The 22447-nt window shown below is 41.9% G+C and overlaps 1 protein-coding gene across 5 annotated transcripts in view; it reads left to right on the top strand.

Annotated features, from left to right (window-relative positions):
• The window catches only part of CDK5RAP2 (CDK5 regulatory subunit associated protein 2), a 167473-nt gene that overhangs the window by 11286 nt on the left and 133740 nt on the right, over window positions 1–22447 (top strand). For all 5 annotated transcript variants that reach the window (XM_045513130.2, XM_010950351.3, XM_010950349.3 and 2 more), the window contains exons 3-5: window positions 926–993; window positions 17024–17134; window positions 20617–20693. In XM_045513130.2, the coding sequence (XP_045369086.2) occupies window positions 926–993; window positions 17024–17134; window positions 20617–20693 (256 nt within the window). The remainder of the gene's footprint in view (window positions 1–925; window positions 994–17023; window positions 17135–20616; window positions 20694–22447) is intronic.

Raw genomic sequence — 22447 nt, 5'->3', positions numbered from 1 at the left:
TTATTGTCTGCCTCCTCTTTCTAGACTGTCAGCTCCTTTTGTTTGTCTTGTTTCTGGAATGATGCCTAGCAGAGAGTCGGCCCTCAGCGCATACTTCTTGGAAGGATGTATGCACTCATTTCACTCAGCGCACATTTACTCGGCACCTAAAAAGCGCCAAGCCCTTGTGCAGCGTGAAGCAGTGTGTTTGCTTCTCTGTCTTGGGCACTGGATTGGGAACCACCTGGGTGCAGGATCTGTGTCTCTTTCCCCGTTGTTTCCCCAGCGCCTCGCATGGTGCTTGGCGCAGAGTAGGGGTGTAATAAATGTTTGTTGAGTTAGAGAATCTGTGTTAAGATTTGGGTATTGGCAAAGTCTTTAATCACTCTGAAGCAGGGATTGGCCGTTCCCGACCCACTGCCTGCTTTTGAAAATAAACTTTTTTTGGAACACAGCTTCTTTGTTCTTGAACTGTCTGTGGCTGTTTTTGTGTTGAGCGATTGTGACAGATTTGAGGCTTTGTGTATGGCCTGCACAGCCTAAAATATTTATTGTCTGGCATTTGAAGGAAAAGTTTGTCAGCCCCTACTGTCAAGTCGGTTAGACACGCATTGTTTTAATTGATGACACGTGAAGATGATATCCCATTCAGCAGAATAATTTTATGACAAGCGGTAAGGAAGTCCATCCCAGAACAGTTCTGCTTTGCCACATGCATTTTTTGGGTTCATCCTCTGACGTGTACATAGTTGCACTGGGGCCAGTTCAAGTAATTTGTAAATTCTTGCAACATGATCGCTTAGAGCTTTCTGTAGACTCAAATCAGTAAATCACAACAGACCGAATGTATTATGGAAGCCAGTTATTTTTTTGTCTTGCCTAATAGGGATGCTGGGCAAATTTGCATATGGCAACGTTTTCCTGTGTCTCTTTTGCTTTTTTATAGTGCTCCCCAACGTGTCAGAAGAAACGGTGTCTCCCAGCAGAGCACGGAACATGAAGGACTTTGAAAATGTAAGTGGGGATACTGAATCATCATCCCTCACAAATCACGTCTGCTGTCACAGTCCAGCCAGACCCAGGAGGGAGCCGTATTTCTCAAGAAGCATCCAGGCTGGATGAGACCAGAATTAGGAGGAACTCCGGGGCTCGCGGGCGCTCTCTGTGTGACTGTTAAATTCCTCCACTGTCGGCCCTGTATACCCGGGCCGGTTAAGGTTTCCAACAAGTTCAGTAATGTCCAGCTGTGGGGAGCTTGGTGTATTTCTGGTGTCCTGAGCGAGGGGATGTTACCATGGGGCACAGTTGAGAGAAACTAACATGCGTCAAGGGCTTTCCTATAACGCAAGGCGTGTTACTTACGGTCCCCACTTAATCCTTACTATAACTCTTTCAGATGTTTTGTATTCCCATTTTACAGATAAGGAATCTTAAGACTAGCGGAGACTCGTTTATGGTCACATGATACTTGAGTGATGGAGCTGGGATTTGAATCCAGGTCTTTATTGATCCCAAAGCCATTATTCTTTCCACCGCCTTGTGCCTCCTACTTGTATTTGGTAGGCTGCATCTTTGCTGCTGTTGAAGGAAGCGTGAGCGTCCGGTACCCAGTGCCGGGTGGTAATTGTCTTGAGGGTGGATTGCTTGGTGATGGATTTGGCTTCGATGCCTGATGTCTTCCAGGATTGTGTCTTTCATTTGTTAGCGGATGGGGTTTGTTGTCAAGCAACAGGAAAATAAGGTTATTTTCCCAATTCCAATTCTCCTTAACAAGTTACCTGCGCAGTGCTCTCATTTGTCATGGGAAGAATTAGACCCGTCTTCATTTGTAACCAAATGAAATCCATACTATGCAAGACACAGGAGATATTTATCAGCGTGGAGACAGAGGACACAGAGAGAAGGACGTTCCACAATCGTGTTTCTCCCTCCCCAGCTGTCTTTACAGAACCGAGCGGTGCTGTCTCTGGATTTAATTTAGAACACTCATTACTGCTAACAGTTATGTGCAAACCACCAGTGACCAATTGAAGAAATGACTTGTCAGATCTCTAATGGAAACAAGTAATTTCTGAGCTTCGAGTTGTTATAATTTCGACTGTACAACCCGATCTATGCCGTGGGGTCTGGGGCCTCAAACAAATGAGATTTGATTATTCCACATCGTATATAATTAAAATGCGCTCTACTATTAAATGGTTGTTCTTGTTTTATCATAAGAGTAATAACAGCCACTATTTATTGAGTTCTTGCTCTGAGCTGGAAACTTGAAGTGTTAAGCTCTTCATATATATTACTTTAATATTAAAGCAGCTCTGGAAGATACAGAGTTATTTAATTTTTGGAGGGCACAGTTTTGAATTTTATTTCTGGATGGAAAAATTTAACAAGAATCTTAGAATTTTGGCTTCATACTTTGTTGTCGGCCTTTGGAACTGGGAGAGATCTTAGAATCGAATCCAGCCCTCTTTATGATAGGTAGGAGAAACAGAGGCCCAGGGATGTGGTGTGGCAAGGCTGTTCTCTGAGGCAGTGGAGCCAGACCGCAGGCTTTGGAGCCAGGCTGCCTGCTCCTCCACTTCTGCTGGGTGACCTCGGGCCAGTCACTTAACCTCTCTGTACTTTCTTTGTCTTGAAAATGGGTATGATAATGCTTCTACTTCCTAGAGATACGGTGAAGATTAATGAGTGAATACATGCGCGGCACATAGGCCTAGCCCAGAGTTCATTCTGTGTGTTACCTGTTTCTCCTTATTGTTCTGTTCATTCTTGTTACTTTTCTCTGTTCTGCCATGTGATTTGTTTCCCTTGCTCAGCCATGTTCTTAATGACCTAAATACTGATTTTCTTAAAGGCAAGAGAGAGTCTTCTGTGACAATATGTTTTAGGATTTATGTTTTTTCTTTATGACTTTGGTCCTTTGGCTGCTCTTAGGTTTTTATGGCATTAATATTTTTTATTGTAGTATTTTCAAGAGCAAATTTTGTAGTTGAAATTGAAATGCCCACCCTGTTCTCAGTGTCTCCTTTTCAGGTCTTTGTAAGTCACTGAACATTTTCATCTGGCTTGAGCTAAATGCATGATCTCTTTTCTGGGATGCTTATAAGAGATGCCCTTGGTATCTAATGCTAATTGTAAAGTCGTGCATATTAAAGAGGGGGCTAGAGTACTTTTGATTTAAAGGGGAATCTCATGATTCATCTTATTCTAATCTTGGATGATGGATATCTGAACATCAGGGTCTGTTAGCTAAGGTCTAGCAAAATAAAGGCCTCCTGGTTTGCTTTGAGTTCATCCATTCATCAATGAATATTTTCAAATATATGCCCTGTGCCAGGCTGTGCCAGGGACTGGGGACTTTGCAGTGGATTAAGACTTGGTAAGTCTCCCTCAAAAGGCTCACAGTCTAGTTGGGGAGATGGGTGGGAAAATAGTGCCATGATAGAGGGCGCTGTGAGGCACAGACGAGGGGCCCTCAACCTGGCTTGGGGGGACTCAGGGCAGCCTTCTTGGAGGAGGCGTTCTTGAGTTGGGTCAGCGACAAGTAGGGACTGGACATGGTGGGAGGACTGGGAGAGCATCTCAGGCATAAGCACTCACGTGTGCAAATGTAGAGACGGGCACACCAGAATGTGATGGGTTTAGGGAGGTGTAAGTTCCCTCTGGCTGGAAGGAGGCTGTGTGAGGGGGTCTGAGAGGAGGGAAGCCCCTGAAATAGGCAGGGGTCAGATTCTGCAGGTTTTTTGTCCTGAAGATGAAAGGGAGCTGGTGGTGGATATTAATCTGGGAAGACATATGACCAGAGTCACGCCAAACTGATTTACAAAACAGAAACAGACTCACAGACATAGAAAAAAAATAATGGCTACCAAAGGGGAAAAGAGGGAGAGGGATAAATTAGGAGTTTGGGATTAGCAGATACAAACTACTGTATATAAAATAAACAACAAGGTCCTACTGTAGCACAGGGAACTATATTCAATATCCTGGAATAAACCCATAATGGGAATGAATATGAAAAAGAATATCTATATATGTATACATTTATACATAGATACGTATAAAACTGAATCACTGTGCTGTACACCAGAAACTAACACAACACTGTAAGTCAACCACACTTCAATTGAATAAACAGAAGATGAGGCTTGCTGGTAATTGTGAGGAGGGAGCAAGGCTGGCGGTGGCGTGCTCAGTTAGAAGGCTGCTGTGTGCGGTGGGGAAGGGGCGATGCCTGAGCTGAGGGGCGTCTGGGGATGCTGAGAAGGAGATTAGAATTGTGGAGCTGGAGGAGCGCCTGGAATGTCTCATTCAGGCCCTTCTTTGACGCCTGGGGACTCTGAAGCCCAGAGACGAGGAGGGACATTCAGGCTTTGAACCCAGGCCTCTGGCATGGGAAGTCTTTCTACTACGCTCTGTGTTCTGTGCAAGTCCTCTTCTGACCTGTGAAAACCGCATGCCTCCTTTTGGGTCTTTAAACTGGCGATCCGTTGTCTAATACCTGCATCAGCTGGGGGTATATGTACCTGTGTGGCGGGCCGCAGCAGGAGGTCGGTCAGTCTGTGGTCCTCAGAGGGAGCCTGTCTGGTTGGTCCTTTCTCGCTGGTCAAAGCTGTGATGGGTATCCTGGGGCTCGTGTCTTTGTACACGTTATCTCCTTCAGGCAGATTCTGCCGCTCTTGTCTCAAACCCACCTTCCCTGAGGTGCTGGTGTTCTTGTAGCAAGGCCCTTATTCTTTTTTTAAAAATTTATTTATTTAAAAAAAAAATTTTGGTGGGGGAGGTAATTAGGTTTATTTACTTATTATTATCATTGTTTCTTATTTAACGGAGGAACCAGGGATCGAACCCCTGACCTTGATGCATGCTAAGCATGCCCTCTACCACTGAGCTGTACCCTCCCTGCTGTATTCCTGTCTGTTGAAAAGTCTTGGTTTCAGCTGAGGCAGTTGGTCAAGTTCAGTGTTTTATCTGTGGTGTGGCAAGGAGGTCTGCATCTTCAGATTTGCTCTGTAACCTCTCTGTGGCGAGTTACTTCTGACCAGAGAATAGCTCCCCTCACCCTCGGCCCCCGCCCCGTTTGGGTGGCCCTGGAGCTTCAAAGGCACCGTGCTACGTGGATGTGACGCGCACTTGGGAATGAACAGAGTTGGGTTTTAGGTCTGGCCCCGTCACTAACTGACCTGTGACCTTGGTTAGGTTGCTTCTAGAACCTCATCTGTAAAGCGGGGCTTGTACTGTCTTTCACTCAGAATTGTCCTGAGGGTTCCACGAGTCTCAGTGTGGAAAGCACCTGGCGTGGTGCCTGGCACACGTGGGTCTGCAGTACCTGCCGGTGTCCCCTCTGCTCGGAAGATTCTGTTATAGCCACCTCCCTCGGTTCCGCCCCATCAGTTTTCAGCTTCTCCTGGCCCTTCTGTGATGTTTCTTTGACCCTGGAGTGAAATCTCTGGCCGTGGTCCACGAGACCCTGCCCTGTGGCATCGGCTGCTGCCGCCTCTCCCCTTGCATCCGGGCTGCCCTTCTCCGCCGCAGTGAGGCCTTCTCGTATGCTCCTGCCACTGCCTGGACCGCCCTTTCTCCCCCTCCTGGAATGGCAGGCCCCTCAACCTCCTGTCTCAGCTTTAAAGTGACCTTGTTAGAGAGGCGGTCCCTAACCCCCTTCCCCAACTCACTAGGGACCCCGTTGTTCTCTCTTGCAGCAAGCACTCAGCACCTAGTCTTTTCACGCCGTGGCTCTTATGACTGTAATCATGTTTTTTACTTGTGTGGTTGCTTAACGTGTGTCTCCTGCAGCCTGTCCCTGGTGCTCAGCACCCAGCTGGACCAGATGGTAGTCACTTAATAAATACTTGATTAAATCAATGTGACCTTGCATAAGATCCTAAACCTGGTTGCCTGATCTGTAAAACGGGCAAAGTAATGTTTATTTTCTAAGGTCGTGGTGAGCATTAAGTAGCATATGCCAGGACAGTGCCTGGTAGACGAGCGAATGGGGGTGGCTGCTGTTGTCACTGTGAATAAAGTGGCCAGAGATAGGGTGGCTGGAGGGAGGTAAAGGGTGTAATCAGGGTGGGAGCGTGCAGGGCCCGCCAGAGTCTTAGGGGAGCAGGCAGTAATGAGGGTTGGGTGAGGCTGAGAAGGGAGAACAAGGCAGGAGAGCAGGAAGCACGTGGGATGCAGATGGGAGGATGTGGTTGAGGGCAAGTCTGGAGCTGGCGGAGTGGGTGTCGCCGCCACTCTCTGGGGTGCTGGCTTTGCACAGGTTGGGGCCTTTCGGTGCCAAGGGCCTTGGGAATCAAGTTCAGCCTCTGGCTGGTGGCGACGTCTGGTCAGTGTTAAGTACCGAGGTTCATTTGTGCAGTAGGGTGGCCTCCTGTGCGCTACATTGAATGCTCTGAGTTCTCAGACCTCTGCCTGTCGCGGCCATGCCCTCCAAACACCTGGCCAGATAGCCGGCTGGGCAGTGTAAGTTTTTACAATCTTTTTGAAGGCCACTTGGAAAGAGATTTTGATGGTCATAAAAATAATATTGCTCTTGAGCCCGATAATCCATTTTGGGGAAATTTATCCTGAGGAAACAACACAGTGGAAGGAAAAAGCTCTGTGCACGCAGGTGTTTGTTGCCACGTTGTGTGTAATTGTGAAAAATTGGGAACAAGGGAATTCCATTTTACATTTATTGTCTCTGGCTTGTGGTGAGTTTGGGATGAAGGTATTTCACAGATGAGGAAGCTGAGGTTGGAGAGATTAAACGACCTGCCCACGAGCTTAGCGTGATACAGAAACTAAAGGCAAAATTCAGACCTGGCTTTTCTGATCGTAAAGCCTGTGGACTCTCTGCGAGAGCACCCTGAATCCATAAATGCTCAACAGAGAATGGTTAAATAATCGACTGCGAATCAATTCAGTAGAATTCAGTGCAGTCATTTTAAGTGATAATTATGTGAATTCTGCAGCAACAAGAAAATATTTAAGATATGTTAGGGGAAAGCAATGGATTATACAAATTCACTTATGTTACAGTTTTACAAAAAATGTGTATTCATGAGCAGAGGCTGAAAAGAATATAAAAAGAGTTGATTTCATAAGGTAGTTGTATTCTGAGTGTTGCTTGCAGTTCAGTTTTTAAAACTCTGTTATTGCTATAATATTGTTTGTTAATAAATAGATGTTTGCCTAGTAATGGTCTTCTGGATGATTTGAGGACACCGGGGAAAGTATTAGAATCAGAAACTAATTCCAAAGTGCCTTCCTCATTCTACTAACCTCACTTGGCTGCCACTGGCAGAATTATCTTGCTTGCAATATTGTTTACCAAGAATTCATGGCTTTTGTGATGTCTAGGTGAGGGGTCTGACAATTTTTGGACTTTCAGAGGGTGACAAAAATTGATGGTAGCCCAAAGATCTGCATGTTGAGGGCTTGAATGAGAAATGGATTCCTTTTGAAAGCTATCCTGTGTTTATTGCTTGCTGAGTGCCAGGCTGTGCCAGGCACTTGAGTACATTTCGTTGTCATGACACCCCTGTGAGGTAATTGACTTTTATCTTCATTTTATAGATGATGTTGAATACTTTTCCCAAGGTCACATGACTCACAAGTGACAGCACTGGGAGTTCAGTCCCATTCCGATTCCGCTGACCCCAGGACCCTTGCTCTTAGCTCTTGCTGCCTCGAATCGAAGGGTGAGCTGTTGTGGGGGAGCTGCAGCTTGGAAGGCCCAGGCTTTTGTAAGCCGTTGAAACTCATCGCTGGAGCTGGGCAGCTCGCGGAGTGGTTGGAGTTACCCTGATTCTTTTTTTTATGTGGTTGGCTTTTGTTTCTCTTCCCTTTTTGATGGTGCTCTAGGTTAGGAAGGCCTTTGACAGGGAGAGGGGTGGGGGTGAGGTGCGGGGAAGGCCCAGTGACTGACTAGCAGCTCCTTCAGAGTCTGTTGCTCTGCTGAGCTGGGGCCCCGGTCCAGCTTCCGAAAGCTCCACCCTGTAATCCAGGGGCCAGTTGCCCCTCAGATGGCTGCAGTGCCATGGTCACACTTGGGTCGCAAGGGCCAGAAGGTGCCAAGTACAGCCCTTACATTGGCTTACTTTTGACTATAAGCATTAAGTTTCTAAGTCATATTTGGTGGGTTTCATATTTTGAGATATTTATTTCTACTGTATGGTAAGCTGTTTTCAGTTTTTCTGCTCAATTTTTTTTTTAATTCCTTAGACTTGTTTCTCTTAAAGGGAGAAGTATAGATGAAAAGAATATTAATATGTTTCGAGTTCTTATGTTGTGCTAGGCACAATACTAAACATCCTAATTAATTTCTTTAAATCCTTATAATAACTCTTGTAAATAGGCCTTACTATAATCCCATTTTTATAGATAAAGGAACTGAGGCACGCAGAAAAATGAACTTGACTAAGGTCGTACAGCTAGTGAGGTAGTCTGGATTGTATTCAGTTATTAATTTATTCATTCATTCAACAAACGTTGATTGAGAGTCCACTGGATTCCAGATGCTGTGCTGAAACCTCAGAGGAAACAGCCATGAAGAGAGAGATAATAAGGTCCCTGCCCTCAAGAAGTGGATTATATTCACGTAACAAGCATGATAATAAATAATAAAATGTGCCAGTAAATAAGATGAATACAGATAGTGACAACTTCCAGCAAGAAAATGAGAGTTCCGTGTTAGCGGGTGACCTGGCAGAGGCGGTGGAGATGGGGCCCACTTTAGAGCAGGGGGTTAGGAAGGGCCTCTCCGAGGCGGTGACATCTGAGCTGAGATGCAGGCTGAGACCTAGCCCCCCGACCCGCCTGTAAGTGTGTGGAGTCTGGAATGTGGCGGGTCACGTGCTACATGAAGAGGTGGACCCAAATCTGTGGCCCTGGCAGGAGGTTTTATTCTAAGAGTGATGGAAACAACCATGGAGTGATGTTGACCAGATCTGTTTGACTCTGAAGCCTCTGGGTCTGTCCTTGCATCACACTGCCTTCAAGAAATTCTTAAATGTGTCCATCCAGCCAGCCATTGGGTATTCAGTGACTGTCTCTTATGTTTCAGACTAGAATGCACAAGATGCAGTTCCCCATCTCTCAGAGATGGGTTGGGTAGAAAGGGCAAATAACCAGCTGGTACAATGCAGCGTGATCATTGCTGTGATCAAGAAAATCGAGGGTGTGTAGAAATGTTTAGAAGGACCCCAGCCTAGCCTGATGGGGGTAGTCAGAGAAAACTTGATGAAGGAAGTGGTATCAGGCAGAGAGGCTTTGTTAGGGAGATGGTGCCTGTGTTCCATTTTATTTGTTTGGGCTTGTCTGGTGTTTGTAGTGACCTTCTAAAGGCTTATTTACCTTTATCTCATTTTTTTAAAAAAAACTTCTTTACCTATAAATAGGGCAAATATTCTTTCAAGTGTTGCTAAGAATTTTAGCAGTGCGCACAATGTGGGCATTCTCAGCAACCTCCATAAATATTTTATTGGTAGCAGAGTAATAGAATAAGGTTTCTCTTTATAGGAAGCATCTGGCGGAGTCGACTTTTTTGTTTGAATGAATGTTTTATGTGCTGTTTCCTTAAAACATTTAAAAGGAGGCTTTAATGAACCTACCAATTGTTTCTTGCACTGTTCTTCTCAGCCACAAAATGGAAACCTTAATTTAAGTGTTAACGAGGGGCCAAGGGCAGACAGTTTGAAATATACTTAATGTAGAATATGCTTGTCATTTTCTTTTATCCAGTCAGAAAGGTATTAAAAAGTTTATCAGAAAGACTATTATATGCTGTGTCCAATTATTTTTTAAAATGCTGAAAAAAACCCCAGGGAACATACATGTGTGGGGATGTACTAGCATTCAAGTACAGCTGTGAATATTTTGCTATATTTCATTTTACTTATCTTTAAATAAACTTTATTCAGATCTAATTTGTATAAGATAAAACCAATTTAAGTGTTGGTTGAATTTTGGCAAACATATACACCCTTATAACCACTGTCATAAACTATATATATATGTATGTATGTGTATGTGTGTATGTATGTGTGTGTGTGTGTATGTATGCGTATATATATATATATAATTTTTTTTCTTGGTATATGTGTATATAGTTCTAGGTTCATGTGACCATCACCACAATCAGAATGTAGAATAGTTCCATAATGCCAAAAAATGCCCCATGTGTTGTCTCTTTGTGGTCAAACTCTCTCTTCACCCCAAACCTCTGGCAGCTAATCCACTGTTCTCAGTCCCTATAATTTTGCTTTTTCCAGATGTCATATGAATGGAATCATGTAATATGTAATCTTTGAGGCTTCTTTCCCTCACCCGTAATGTCTTTGAAATTTATCCGTGTTGTGTATATCATAGTAGCTGAGTATTATTCCATCGTATGGATGTGGACTTTATTCACTCACCCTTTGAAGAACATTTGGGTTCTTTCCAGGTTATGGTGGTTATTAATAACGCTTCAGCAAACATGCATGTACAGGTTTTTGTGTGGATATAGGTTTTCATTTCTCTAGGGTGACCCAGGACCGGAATTGCTGAGTCATAGGGTTAAGTTTAGTTTTTTGCGTAAGAAACTGCCAAACTGTTATGCAGGGTGGTTGTACCATTTTGCATTCCCATCAGCAGAGTATGAGAATTGTGTTACATCTTCATCAGCATTTGGTATTATTGGCTAAAAAGAATATTTTTAGCCATTTTAATAGATGTGTAGTGGTATCTCATTGTAGTTTTAATTTGCTTTTTCCTAACGGTTAGGTGTTAAAAATCTTTACTTGTGCTTATTTGCCATCTATGTCTCTTCTACGATGAAGTTTCTTTTCAAATCTTTGCTGAGTTTTCTGTTTTTTTTAAATTAAGTTGTTTTCTTACAATTATATTTTGGGAGTTATTTATATGTATTCTGGATACATTTCCTCTGTTGGATTTGTGATTTGCAAATATTTTCTCCCAGTATGTAGCTTGTCTTTTCATTCTCTTAACACTGTGTTTTCCAAAGCAAATATTCAACATTTTGATGAAGCTCAATTTATTGATTATTTTATTTATGGATCATGTTTTTGGTATTATAGGTAAGAACTCCGCCTCTCTGTAGGTCCCAAAGATTTTCCCCTATGTATTCTTCTAAAAATTATACAATTTTATACTTTACATTTAGATCTATGATTTAATTTGTATTAACTCTTTTTTATGGTACGATAGATCAAAGTTCATTATTTTGTAAATACATATCCAATTGTTCCAGTGCTGTGTGTTGAAAATGAAAAATTTATCCTTTCTCCATTGAAGTGTTTTGCACCTTTGTCAATAATCAGTTGACCATAATTGTATGGGTCTATTTCTGTATTCTGTTTCGTTGGATTTTTTTTCAAAATTGTTTTCACTCACCTAGCTCTTTTACTGTTCCAAATAAATTTCATAATTGGCTTGTTTATATCTGTAAGAACTCCTGTAGGGATTTTGATTGGGATTGTATAAAATCTAGGGATCAATTTGGAGAGAACTGACATCATTATTATATTGAGTTTTCCAATCCATGAATATGGTAAGTAGGTTTCCTCACTTATTTAGGTTCTTGATTTCATCAGCATTTTGTTTCATCTTCTCTTTTCTGGAAGGGATTGTGTAAAACTGGTGTTATTTCCTCTGTAAATATTTGGTAGAAATTACTACTGAAATCATCTTGATCTGAAATTTTCTTCTTTGGAAAGTTTTTAATTACACATTTAAGTTTCTAAATAGCTATAAGATTGTTCAGTTTCTCTTATTTCTTTGGTGGATTTTGATAATTCATGCCTTGGCAGGAATTGTGTTATTTCATCTAAGCTCAATTTATGTGCATAGATTTATATGCATTATTCTTTTTTTTTAAACATTTTTTATTGATTTATAATCATTTTACAATGTTGTGTCAAATTCCAGTGTAGAGCACAATTTTTCAGTTATACATAAACATGTGTATATTTATTGTCACATTTTTTTCTCTGTGAGCTACCATTGTATGCATTATTCTTATATTATCCTTTTAATTACTGTGGGATCTGTAATGATAGCTCCTCTTTCTTGATATTGGTAATTTGTATCTTCGCTTTTTGTTTTTCTTGCCAGTCTTGCTAGAGTTACATTAATATCAATGATCATTTGAAAGAGCTGTCTTTTAAAATTGATTCTTATCTGTTGTTTTACTCTTTTCCATTTCATTGATTTCTGCTTTTATGTTTATTATATCTATCAGTCTTTTTGCTTTGGGTTTATTTTGCTCTTTTCATGGTTTCTAAAAGTAGAAGCTTAAGTTACTGATTTGACATATTTCTTCTTTTCTAAAGCATTAAATAGTATCAATTTCCTCTAAGTGTTTAACTGTATCCTACAGATTTTGATATAGTTTCATTTTCATTTAATTCAAAATATCTTTTGATTTCCCTTGAGACTTCGCTTTTACCCATGGATTATTTAGAAATGTGCTATTTAATTTCTAAGTATTTGGGAATTTTCCAATTTTCTTTCTATTCATTTCTAGTTGAAATCCATTATGTTTAGGGAACATGGTTTGATTTCAGTTCTTTTAAGTTTGTTAAGGTTTCTTTTATGACCCAGGATATCTTGGTAACTGTTCCATGCTCACTTGAGTTGTTGGGTAGAGTGTTTTATAAATATACATTAGATTCAGTTAGTTATTCAGCTTTTTTCTATTCTTGTTGATTTTTTGGTCTACTTTTTCTACAGACTAAAGAGAGAGGAGTATTGAAGTATCCAACTGCAATTGTGGATTTGTCCATTTCTCCTTTCAATTCTGTCAGTTTTTGCGTCGTGAATTTGGGGCTGGAATGTTAGGTGCACACACAATTAGGATTCTTATGTTCTTTCACTATTATGTAGTGCCCCTTTGCATCCCTGAATAATTTTCTTTGCTCTGAAGTCTGCAGTTTCATATATTAACAACCACTCCAGCTTTCTTTTAATTAGTGTTTGCATAATACATCTTTTTCTAACTGTATCATTATATTTGAAGTAGGTTTCTTGTATACAGCTTTGGGCTGTTTATCCATTCTCATAATCTCTGTATTTTAATTGGTATGTTCATATCGTTTACATTTAACATGTATCAATGCATTTTGATTTAGGCCCACCATTTTCTTATTTGTTTTCTGTTGTTTCTTCTATTTTTATTCTTCTCTTTCCTGTTTGAAACCTTCTTTTGGATTATTTAAAATATATTAAGTTTTTGAGCATATCTCTTCATATAGCTTACTTAAAAAACATTTAAATAATTTTAGTGATTGCTTTAGAGATTATAGTAACTTTTCCTTTAAATGTAAGTGAAATGTAAAAATGTTACCAACACCTATCCCTAGTATGTTTCATATCCAAATACATTGAAAACCCCACCGACTATATTTTAACTTTTGCTTTACTATCATACGTGTTTTTAAAAACTTGAGAGATTTTCATTTCTACTGTTTTTCTAGATAGTTACCTAGATATTTACCACTTGTTTTTCTGTTCCTTCATGTCTGAAGTTCCACATTTCCCTCTTGTATACTTCCCTTTGGTCTGGGGAACTTCCTTTAGCGTTTCTTTTAGAGCAGGTATGTTGGCCGTGGATTCAGCTGGTTTTCCTTCATTTGAGAATGTCTTCATTTTACCTTCACTGCTTAAGGATATGTTTAGTGGATATAGAATTCTATCTAGAGGGGAGGGTATAGCTCAAGTGGTAGAGCACGTGCTTAGCAAGCATGAGGTCCTGGGTTCAATCCCCAGTACCTCCATTAAAAATAAATAAACTTAATTACCCCCCCTTACCAAAAAATAATAAAATATTTTAAAAAAGAATTCTATCTAGCATGATAATTTCTTTCAGTATTTTAATGGTATTGTTCTGCGCTCTGGCCTCTATAGCTTTGACTGAGAAATCTGCTGTCCTTTGAATCATTGTTCCCCATGTATGATGTGTATTTCTCTCTGGCTGCTTTCAAGAGTTTTTGTTTGCTTGATTTTTGGTCTTTAGTTATCCTGTTTGGTGTTTGGTGAACTTGTTTAATCTGTATGCTTTATGCTTTTTTCCAAAATTAGAAAGTTTAAAGTTATTATTTCTTCAAATTTTTAAATACCGCACTCTCCTATTTTTTTCTAGGACTCTGATGAAAGACCTTTTAGTATTGTCTCAGAGGTCCCTGAGGCTCTGTTAATTTTTTTCCTAGTCTTTCCCCTACCCTCGTTTTCATATTGGATAATTTTTGTTGATCTGTCTTCAAGTTCACTGAATCTTTCTATGCCAGCTCCATTTTTTTTGAGCCTATCCATTCCATTTTTTTAGTTGGTTTTTATATTTTTCAGTTCTAAAATTTGCATTTGGGTCTTTTCTGTGTTTTCTGTTTCTCTGTGAGACTTTCCATTTTGCCATTCATTTTGAGACAGTTCACTCTTTGTCTTGGCGTATTGCAGACATTTTTATCACATGACTTTAAACCATGTTCGTGGATCTTTTTGTAGTTTGAAGTTTCACATTTTGATTTGATCCCCCCAAATCATTTACTTTCTTCTCCATTCTTTGTGCGTTTTGTTGACCCTGTCTTAGGCATCCCCTATACAGTATTTTATTTCATTTAGTACTGACAAAAACCTATGAGATCAATTTTATTAGCTTTATGTTAGAAGTGAAGAAACTGAGGCTCCGAGAGGTAACCTATCTAGAGCTACTCCATGAGAAGGAGAGTTAGGATTGAACTTAGTGTTGTCTCCAAAGCCCCTGGTCTTTCTGCTTCCCCTTTGAGAACTGAGCAGGAGTAGTGACTTTGTGAGTGGAAGGCGTACATCAGATGCACGAGTTCTGGCATGGGCAGACACACTGGGTTTTGTGAAGCATCAGCAGCACTCCCTTCACAGTTCAAATGGTCTTTAAAAAGGATGCATTCATGTGTTATTATTTTTAACTCATTTTTTATTAGTAAATTTATATGGTACAACATTCAAAAGGTAAAAAGGTTATGTAGTATACTTCCAGATACATACCATTTATATCAAGCAAGTAATCATAATTCATATCCTCCTCCTACTTTTTAAAATGGTAGCCTGCCACATAAAATGTTCTATACTGTAATGTTTTTATTTAACAATGTCTCTTGATAATTTCCTTTGAGTACACAGAGTGACCTCTTATTCTTTTTTGTGGCTCCGTAAGATTCTGTCGAGTGGCCATATCATAATTTGCTTATAATCATGGACTAGTTGACGTTCAAAAATGTAACAGGTGAACTAAGACATACATATAGGAACACATTGAAAGCACATGTGAACAGTTCAGTAAATTATCAAAAAAGTGAACATAGCCGTATAACCATCATCCAGGACAAGAAATGGAACTCTGTCAGCACCCCAGAAGTCTCCTTCATGGCTCCTCTATCCACCTTTCCTCCCCAAAGAGGTGGAGCCATCACCCTTGACTAGTTTAAAGTTCCCTCCTAGCCTGTGGTTCTCTCATTCTCATTAAAACAGTGTTAAGGAAGGGAGTCTTTTTTTTTCTTCACAGGCAGAGAATGAAACCTGTATGAACAGAGAGATGAGTGGTGGTGGAAGGATTTTGAAAAACATCCAGCTATTTTAACATGGTGATATAAAAATACTAGGAAGAAGCTCTAGTGTGTACACTAATGGCTGTTTTTGGAGTTAGGTTAACCTGCTTCAAAAAGCTTGCTGGATGACCCAAACTAACAAATCAGGTATTTGCTTGCGGCAGTGAGGTTCACCTGACACATCATAGTCACTGGAGTCAGGGCGGGATAAGTGTCTCAGCTTTTCCACTGTTCGTGTGATATTTGATCATGTGTTTAGTGGGAGTAATACTTTCCCAGAGTTGTTTTAGGGATGGGGATACTGTATGTAAATTACCTAAGCTCAGTTTCAGTTACATAGTAGGGTCTTGGTAAATATCAGTTCTCTTCATCTGTTCTTTTTTTCCTTTCCAAATTTTAATGTTAACAAATTTCAAACGTAGGAAAAAGTTGCAAAATAGTACAACAAACAACCATGTATTCTTCATGTAGATTCATCCACTCATATTTTGCTGTGTCTGCTTTGTCTCTCTTTTTTCCCTCCCTCCTCACTCATTAGCGAGTTAGTCGTGGACATCATGACAGCACCCTTAAGTACTTCAGCGTGTATCTCTTACTTAGGACATTCTCCTACAAAATCATAATACCATCCTAATATAAAATTGTTGTTCAGACTCTCCTACTTATCCCCATGCGGCTTTAAAAAAAAATCAAGATTTTACTTCTGTCTATTTAGAAGAGTTCCCCAGCTATGTTTGCCTTAACACCGTCCCTGAGATTTTTGAAGAGTCCAGGCCTGTTGTTTTGTATGATGTCCTTCGATTTGGATTTGTCTGATTGATGACTCTTTAGCAGATGCAGGTCAGAAGTTGTAGGCATTTTAACATTTTAAATGAAATTGCTTACTTTCCGTGATTTAGTTCAGGACCCATGAGATGTCGGTTTGTTCCGCCAGCGGTGATAGTAAACATATCCTCTTGATTAAGGTGGTGTCTTCTAGCTTTCTGAATTGTGAAGATACCTTTTCCTTTTGTAAGTGATAAACCGTCTGTGCGGTGATACCTTGAGACGATGGGAAGGAATACCGTGTTCCCCAGTGCTCTTTGACCAAATGCTTTTAGCGTTGGTGATTCCTGCCTGACTCAGTTATTACTAGACCAGTTGCATAACGGTGATTTTCTGTTCCTGTTGTTCTGCTACATTTATTAACTGGACTTCTTTCGTAAAGGAGAGCTTCCCCTCTTCCTTCCCTTTCCTTTCTTTCTTTACTTATTTACTATCAGTGTGGAGTCATGAATTCTTTCTCCACTCAGTCATTATTCATCCCAGTGCTCAGATTGTCCTTAGTGTAGCTCGTGGGAGCCACTCAATTCTGGGTTGGTGCAGTTGGAGCAAAGGTAAGCCCTGACTCCGTTTGTAGCCCCGGAAGCTATGGGGATTAATGCAGATGTTGGCCCTCAGACCTTACTTTTGATAACCCATCTGTGCTTATTTTCTAGCAAATCACTGAACTGAAGAAAGAAAACTTTAACCTAAAGCTCCGCATCTATTTCTTGGAGGAAAGGATGCAACAGGAACTTGACGGCCCCACCGAACACGTCTACAAAACTGTGAGTGTCCCACTTCTCACTGCCCTCCCCGGTGTCTTTTCTCATAGTCATTCTGAGCAGAAGTTTGATGAGTATTTGTTCGCAGAGTTGGCATGAATAGATGGAGCTGCTTTCATTTCATCTGAATTGATTATGGGGAGCAGACAGACAATAGAATGACCTTAGTATTAAGCAAAGCGATACAAGATTAATTTTAAGAGAGTCCTTCTCTTTTCTTAAAATCAGACTTCTGATTTGTCATGTCTCAGTTGCCTTTTTCTCATTATTTATAATTTAGACAAAGACAGTGAAATGGTGGAATGTCTTTGGAATTGCATCCTGTTGTTAGCAACTAACCTGGGTAACTGCAGGCAGGTCACTTCGGCTCCCCGGGCTGGCTTCCAGAGTTAGGTGATAACCCCTCTGTCTAGGGCTTATTTGTGTGGATTAGAATGAGTCGACAGATGCAAAGCCTCAGCGCACAGTCAGTGCTTGGCAGTTACCATTGTCTTAGCGAGGCTTCCATTGGCGGCGCGGTTAGGGTTGTCTGGTTTTCTCTTCTGTTTTCCTTGTGTGCTTGCTTATAACTGTCAGGAAGAAAGGCCGTTCCCATCTGAAGTCTTGACCTGGAGGTCTCTGCCTGAAAACAAACCTTGGTTCTGAAAGTTGAACAGAGAAGTTGGCTTTCATAAAAAGGCACAAGTACAAACATTATTTCAGGGCCCATTTCTTGGCTTTCTCCAGTAGATTAGCCCTTGGCTTGGGAATTATTCCATTTGTTTTCTCTTCTGAAGTTTGCACCAGTGGAAACTTGAAGGAGGAAAAAGAACTCTCCTTGAGTTTCAGTGGATGGACTTAAGCGGACTTTTCTTGAAGAGGGATTGTACTGTACTTCTGAGCGTTTTCAAGAATCGAAAAGCTCCCTTGTCCCTCAGGACACAATTTTTTTCATTGCGGGGGTGGAAAGACAATGAGGCTCTCCTCTTTGCTGTAAGGCAGTGGCGATGCAATAGAAATTTTACAGAAAAATCAATAGCCTAGAACATTTTATGTGTGAGTGTGATTTGCATGTATCTCAGAACTGATATGGGTGATAGGAAATCAAAACATGTTAATTGTCTACTCTGGGTCACCACTGTCCTGGCCGTGTGGACATTCATCATCTTATTTTAATTCTCAAGACAGTCCTGGACAGTGCAGATGATCCTCATCTTGCAGGAGAGGAAACTGAAGCTCAGGGAAGATAAATAACTTGCTCGGTGTCATATCGCTGCTCTGGGAGGTGGATTTTGAACCCAGGTCTGCCCACCTCATTGTCCTACACTCTTTCAGCTCTTCTTTTCTATTGTTTGGTTAGATGACTTGATCTAACTGCTCTTTTATTTAAATTTTAAGTTTTCAGACAGGTGCACATGGTTCAAAATCAGAAAGCCTGAAAGATAGACATTGAAAAGACTTTCTTCCACTCTTGTCTCCTAGCCCCTTAGATCTAACCAACATTATTAATTCCTTACACATTTTATGTGTATACAAGTGTGTGTGTGAATGTTTATGTGTATAAACTCCCTTTGTACATAAATGTGAGCATATTCTGTTCCATACCTGGCATTTTTCCTTCACCATATCTTGGGTATCTTTCCTTAGTAGTGGTTTAAGAGCCTCTTCATTCTTTTTTATAATGATAGTCCATTTTATACTTATAAGGTGTCTTGATTTTTTGGGTTTGGAAATTATGGTCACCATGTACATAAATTTATAACTTGAAGTATTGGGCTTGCAAACAATCATCTGGTGGACGCACTAGCTATGCAGTCTTTTAAATTTGCTAGGCGGAGGGGGCAGCTGGTTCAGCAGAAAGCAGAACACTTAGATCATACGGTATCAGCTCTTACATAGAAGCTCTCTGCCTTTCGGAGAGCTGGGAAAGCAATCCTCCCTCTGAAGGATGTTTCTGCAGTTTCCCCAAAACCACAGATGAAGACATTGTTCACCGTCACTCAGTGTTATTTAGGTGAAGATCAATTTCTTCTGGGAAGATTTCTGCTGCAGAGATGACTTCTTTAGTTCCTCATGTTTGACGGTGAAGAAACTAACACGTTCTGAGCCTTGTCTCCTGACCTCTTCTCGTTTGTTAGTTCATTCAGTCCTCAGATCCGCCACGTCAGGTGGGCTTCCTGTTTTCCATGTGACGCTCGAGGGATCTGAAAGGAGAAACGGTGCTTTCTCACCTCCTGGGCTGGTGCTTCTAAGGACAGTTACAGGCTCGCACTTCTGCTCTTGTATTCGATGTGAGCTTGAAGGCAGGGCCCGCGTCCGGCTCGTTTACACCACAGTGGCCCCCATGCGCGGCCCGTGCTTGGCCCGTTACAGGGATCGGGCCGGGTCTGTGAAGTGAAGGAATGAGTCAGTGAGCCTCCACTGATTCACCACGGTTTCCTCCTGGTAAACGGCGGAGGCAGAATTTGAATCCAGGTCCTTCTGGTCCCAAGCCTATGACCTTTCCATTCTGACTGACTTCTCAGTCGAGATGCTCTTCCCCACAGGGTTGCTGGGCCGAAAGGAGGAAGGCCTGGCCTCTGAGATTGGAAATTTTACTGCCAGTGTTATTTTTATTTAAAATACTACACATGTATTATGGAGTAGAATGTAAAGTAGGCAAAATTTTTAAAATAAAACAGGAGCAAGGTTTCAGAGAAATCTTGTATTGACATCAGTCCTCTGCAAACCCTGCACTCAGACCCCTGTCTTGACTGCGTGAATTCATCCAGTGTTCCATCTGGGATACGTTTGTGGACTGGTTTGTGAACCATCGCTGCCCCACTGCCTCACGTTCTGATCCGTTTGCCAAAAATTCTCTTTGGATTCTCATGTGCGTGATAAGCCCAAGGCCATGTGTGACTCCTTTTGTTCCAGTCAATTAAGAGGCAGCGGGTTGGGCAACACTGTGGTGTCCCTTGTAGACAGCTGGCCCTGGGTGGTTGTGGCTCTGTGGTAGGGGAGGACCCTGAAGTCTCATAGTGAAATGAGTCAGGCAGTGATGCTGCCTCCCACATTTTATTTTTTTTTTTGAAGCTATAACACATTTCCAGTGCTCCAGCCACCACATGCATGATTGTAAACAACCAGAAGTAATTGCCTTGGAATGGTAAAAGCAAACTGCAGAATTGCCTGTAAATTTGCTTGGCGGAGGGCAAACAATTTTTAAATCAGCCTCACTTGTATGACATTTATGCCTCAATGTTTGAATGCTCTGGCTGTTAGAAGCTTGGAAAATTTACATAATTGTTCCAAGCCTTGAGAAATCCAAGGCTTTCTTTTGAGACCACCAGTGTTTAATGATTCCCTTCTCCCGGTGCCCCAAGGCCAGTGAGGGTCTGAGTCTAACATCTGCCTGTTACAAGTATCATGCTGCCAGTCCACGCCGAAAGCGGGTTCCCCACTGCCGGCCTTTGGAGGTCCTGTGTTTGACACCATTTCTTTTCTTTCCTAATCTTGTCTGGAAGAACATCGAGCTCAAGGTGGAAGTGGAGAGTCTGAAGCGGGAGCTCCAGGAGAGAGAGCAGCTGCTCATCAAAGCCTCGTGAGTACCTGCATCCTGGGCTCAGGGCTCCGACGGTGCAGGCTGGGTGCGGCGGTAAAAGAGAACCTTGTGTTCCTAAGCCACTTCTCGGGCTGAGCACTGAGGACCCCAGGGAGGTTTTCATCTGTATTTAATTATTCAACAAACTTTAAACATGTAACATACTTACAGAAAAATGAACGGACATTAAGTGTACAGCGGGATGAATTTTCACAAAGTGAATACACTTGTGGGGCCCGCATCCACATCAGAAACCAGAGCATCACTAGCCCCCCAGATGTTTCCTTTGTGCCCCCAGAACTTACCCTTTCCCACAAAGATAACCACTGTGTTGACCACTGGTGTCTGTACTACTTAGTTCTGCCTCTTTTTGAACTTTATAGAAATGGAGTTGTACGCTGGGCACGAACCCTTTTGTGTCTGGCCTCTTTCCAAAGCGATGCGTCTGCGAGACCCATCCACGTTGTAAATTACATCAGCAGCTCATTCATTTGCATCACTGTAGAAGGTCTAGGGGCCTGGGGGTCCTCAGGACCCCTGCGGTGGGTGAGGCCAGGTGGGCAGAGGGGGCAGCTTCCACCAGAGTGACTCATTTTTGTATCTGTCTTATGTACTAAGGTCCCTTGTAGTCTTTTGTTTAAAAGAGGGGTTCTCCTGCTTTCAAACATTTGAAAACTCTTATTTTATTTCATCAGTCAGTTAATTAATTTAAATATTTATTGAACAACAAGCACCATTCAGAGAATACAGCCTATGAGTCAGCTGGTCATACATTCATTCATTCATAAACGTTTCTTACGTAAACGTGCCCCGTGCCGAGGATTTGAGAAGAGACAGCCCTTCACTTGGAGCTCATCAGAGGCGGGTGAGCCTCACAGCATGCCACACGTGGAGTGTAATCAAGATGCAGCGACAGAGGACATCTGTGGGCATGCTGGGAGCACCAAAGTGTGCTGAGTTTCACTTGGTGAGAGAGGAGTCAGACTTCCCAGAGCTGACCCACCGAGGATCTGGCTGCAGCGCACATGAAGATGCTCTGTCTGTCGTGGGAGCAGGGCCCCTGCCGGGGACCGCAGACCAGGAGCACGACGTCTTTGTCCCAGGGCGCAGCTGCTCTGCTCTGGGCCAGGCCATATAATTCCCAATTGTCACCCTGCCAGCAGCCGGAACGGACTGCTGTTGGCTCTGAGTAGACTAGGGGTTCCCTGGCCCAGGCTTCTTTGAGTTATGCTGACCTTGCACACAGGATATTTTCTGAGTGAATGAATGAATGAATAAACTAGAGTAACATATTTTTGTTTTCGTTGGTTGCTCTTGTTTTTTGGAAGCACATCATTCTCTGGGCAGGAAGTCAGATCTGTCAGTGTTAAGGCTCTTTTTGGTCTGACCAGCTTTATAAATTTATTCAGCAGTTTTATGAATTTTTATCAAGCAGTTGCTGTGTGCAGCCCCGGACCAGGTTCCTGGGAATATAGTCTGATTCAAACAGATGTGCGGGGCTTACACCCTGGAAGGGGTATGGGGAACAAATACTTGGAATAATAGATATGTAAATACAAATTGGGAAAAGAGCTCTGAGAAAAATAAAGGAAGCTTTGAAAGTTTGTAGCAGCGGGAATAGGTGTATAAATATAGGTACACAGCTGGGAAGGTAGTGTTTGGGACGAGATCAGAGGGGTAAGTAGGACGTAACCAGGTGGAAGGTGGAGAAGAAGTGTCGAAAGAGAAGGGACCGTGCAGGTCTGAGGAAGAAC

This window comes from Camelus bactrianus, chromosome 4 (genome assembly GCF_048773025.1).
Source record: "Camelus bactrianus isolate YW-2024 breed Bactrian camel chromosome 4, ASM4877302v1, whole genome shotgun sequence".
NCBI classification, from domain to species: domain Eukaryota; kingdom Metazoa; phylum Chordata; class Mammalia; order Artiodactyla; family Camelidae; genus Camelus; species Camelus bactrianus.
Note: the sequence above shows the minus strand (reverse complement) of the source record. Positions and strands in the feature narration are given on the sequence as shown.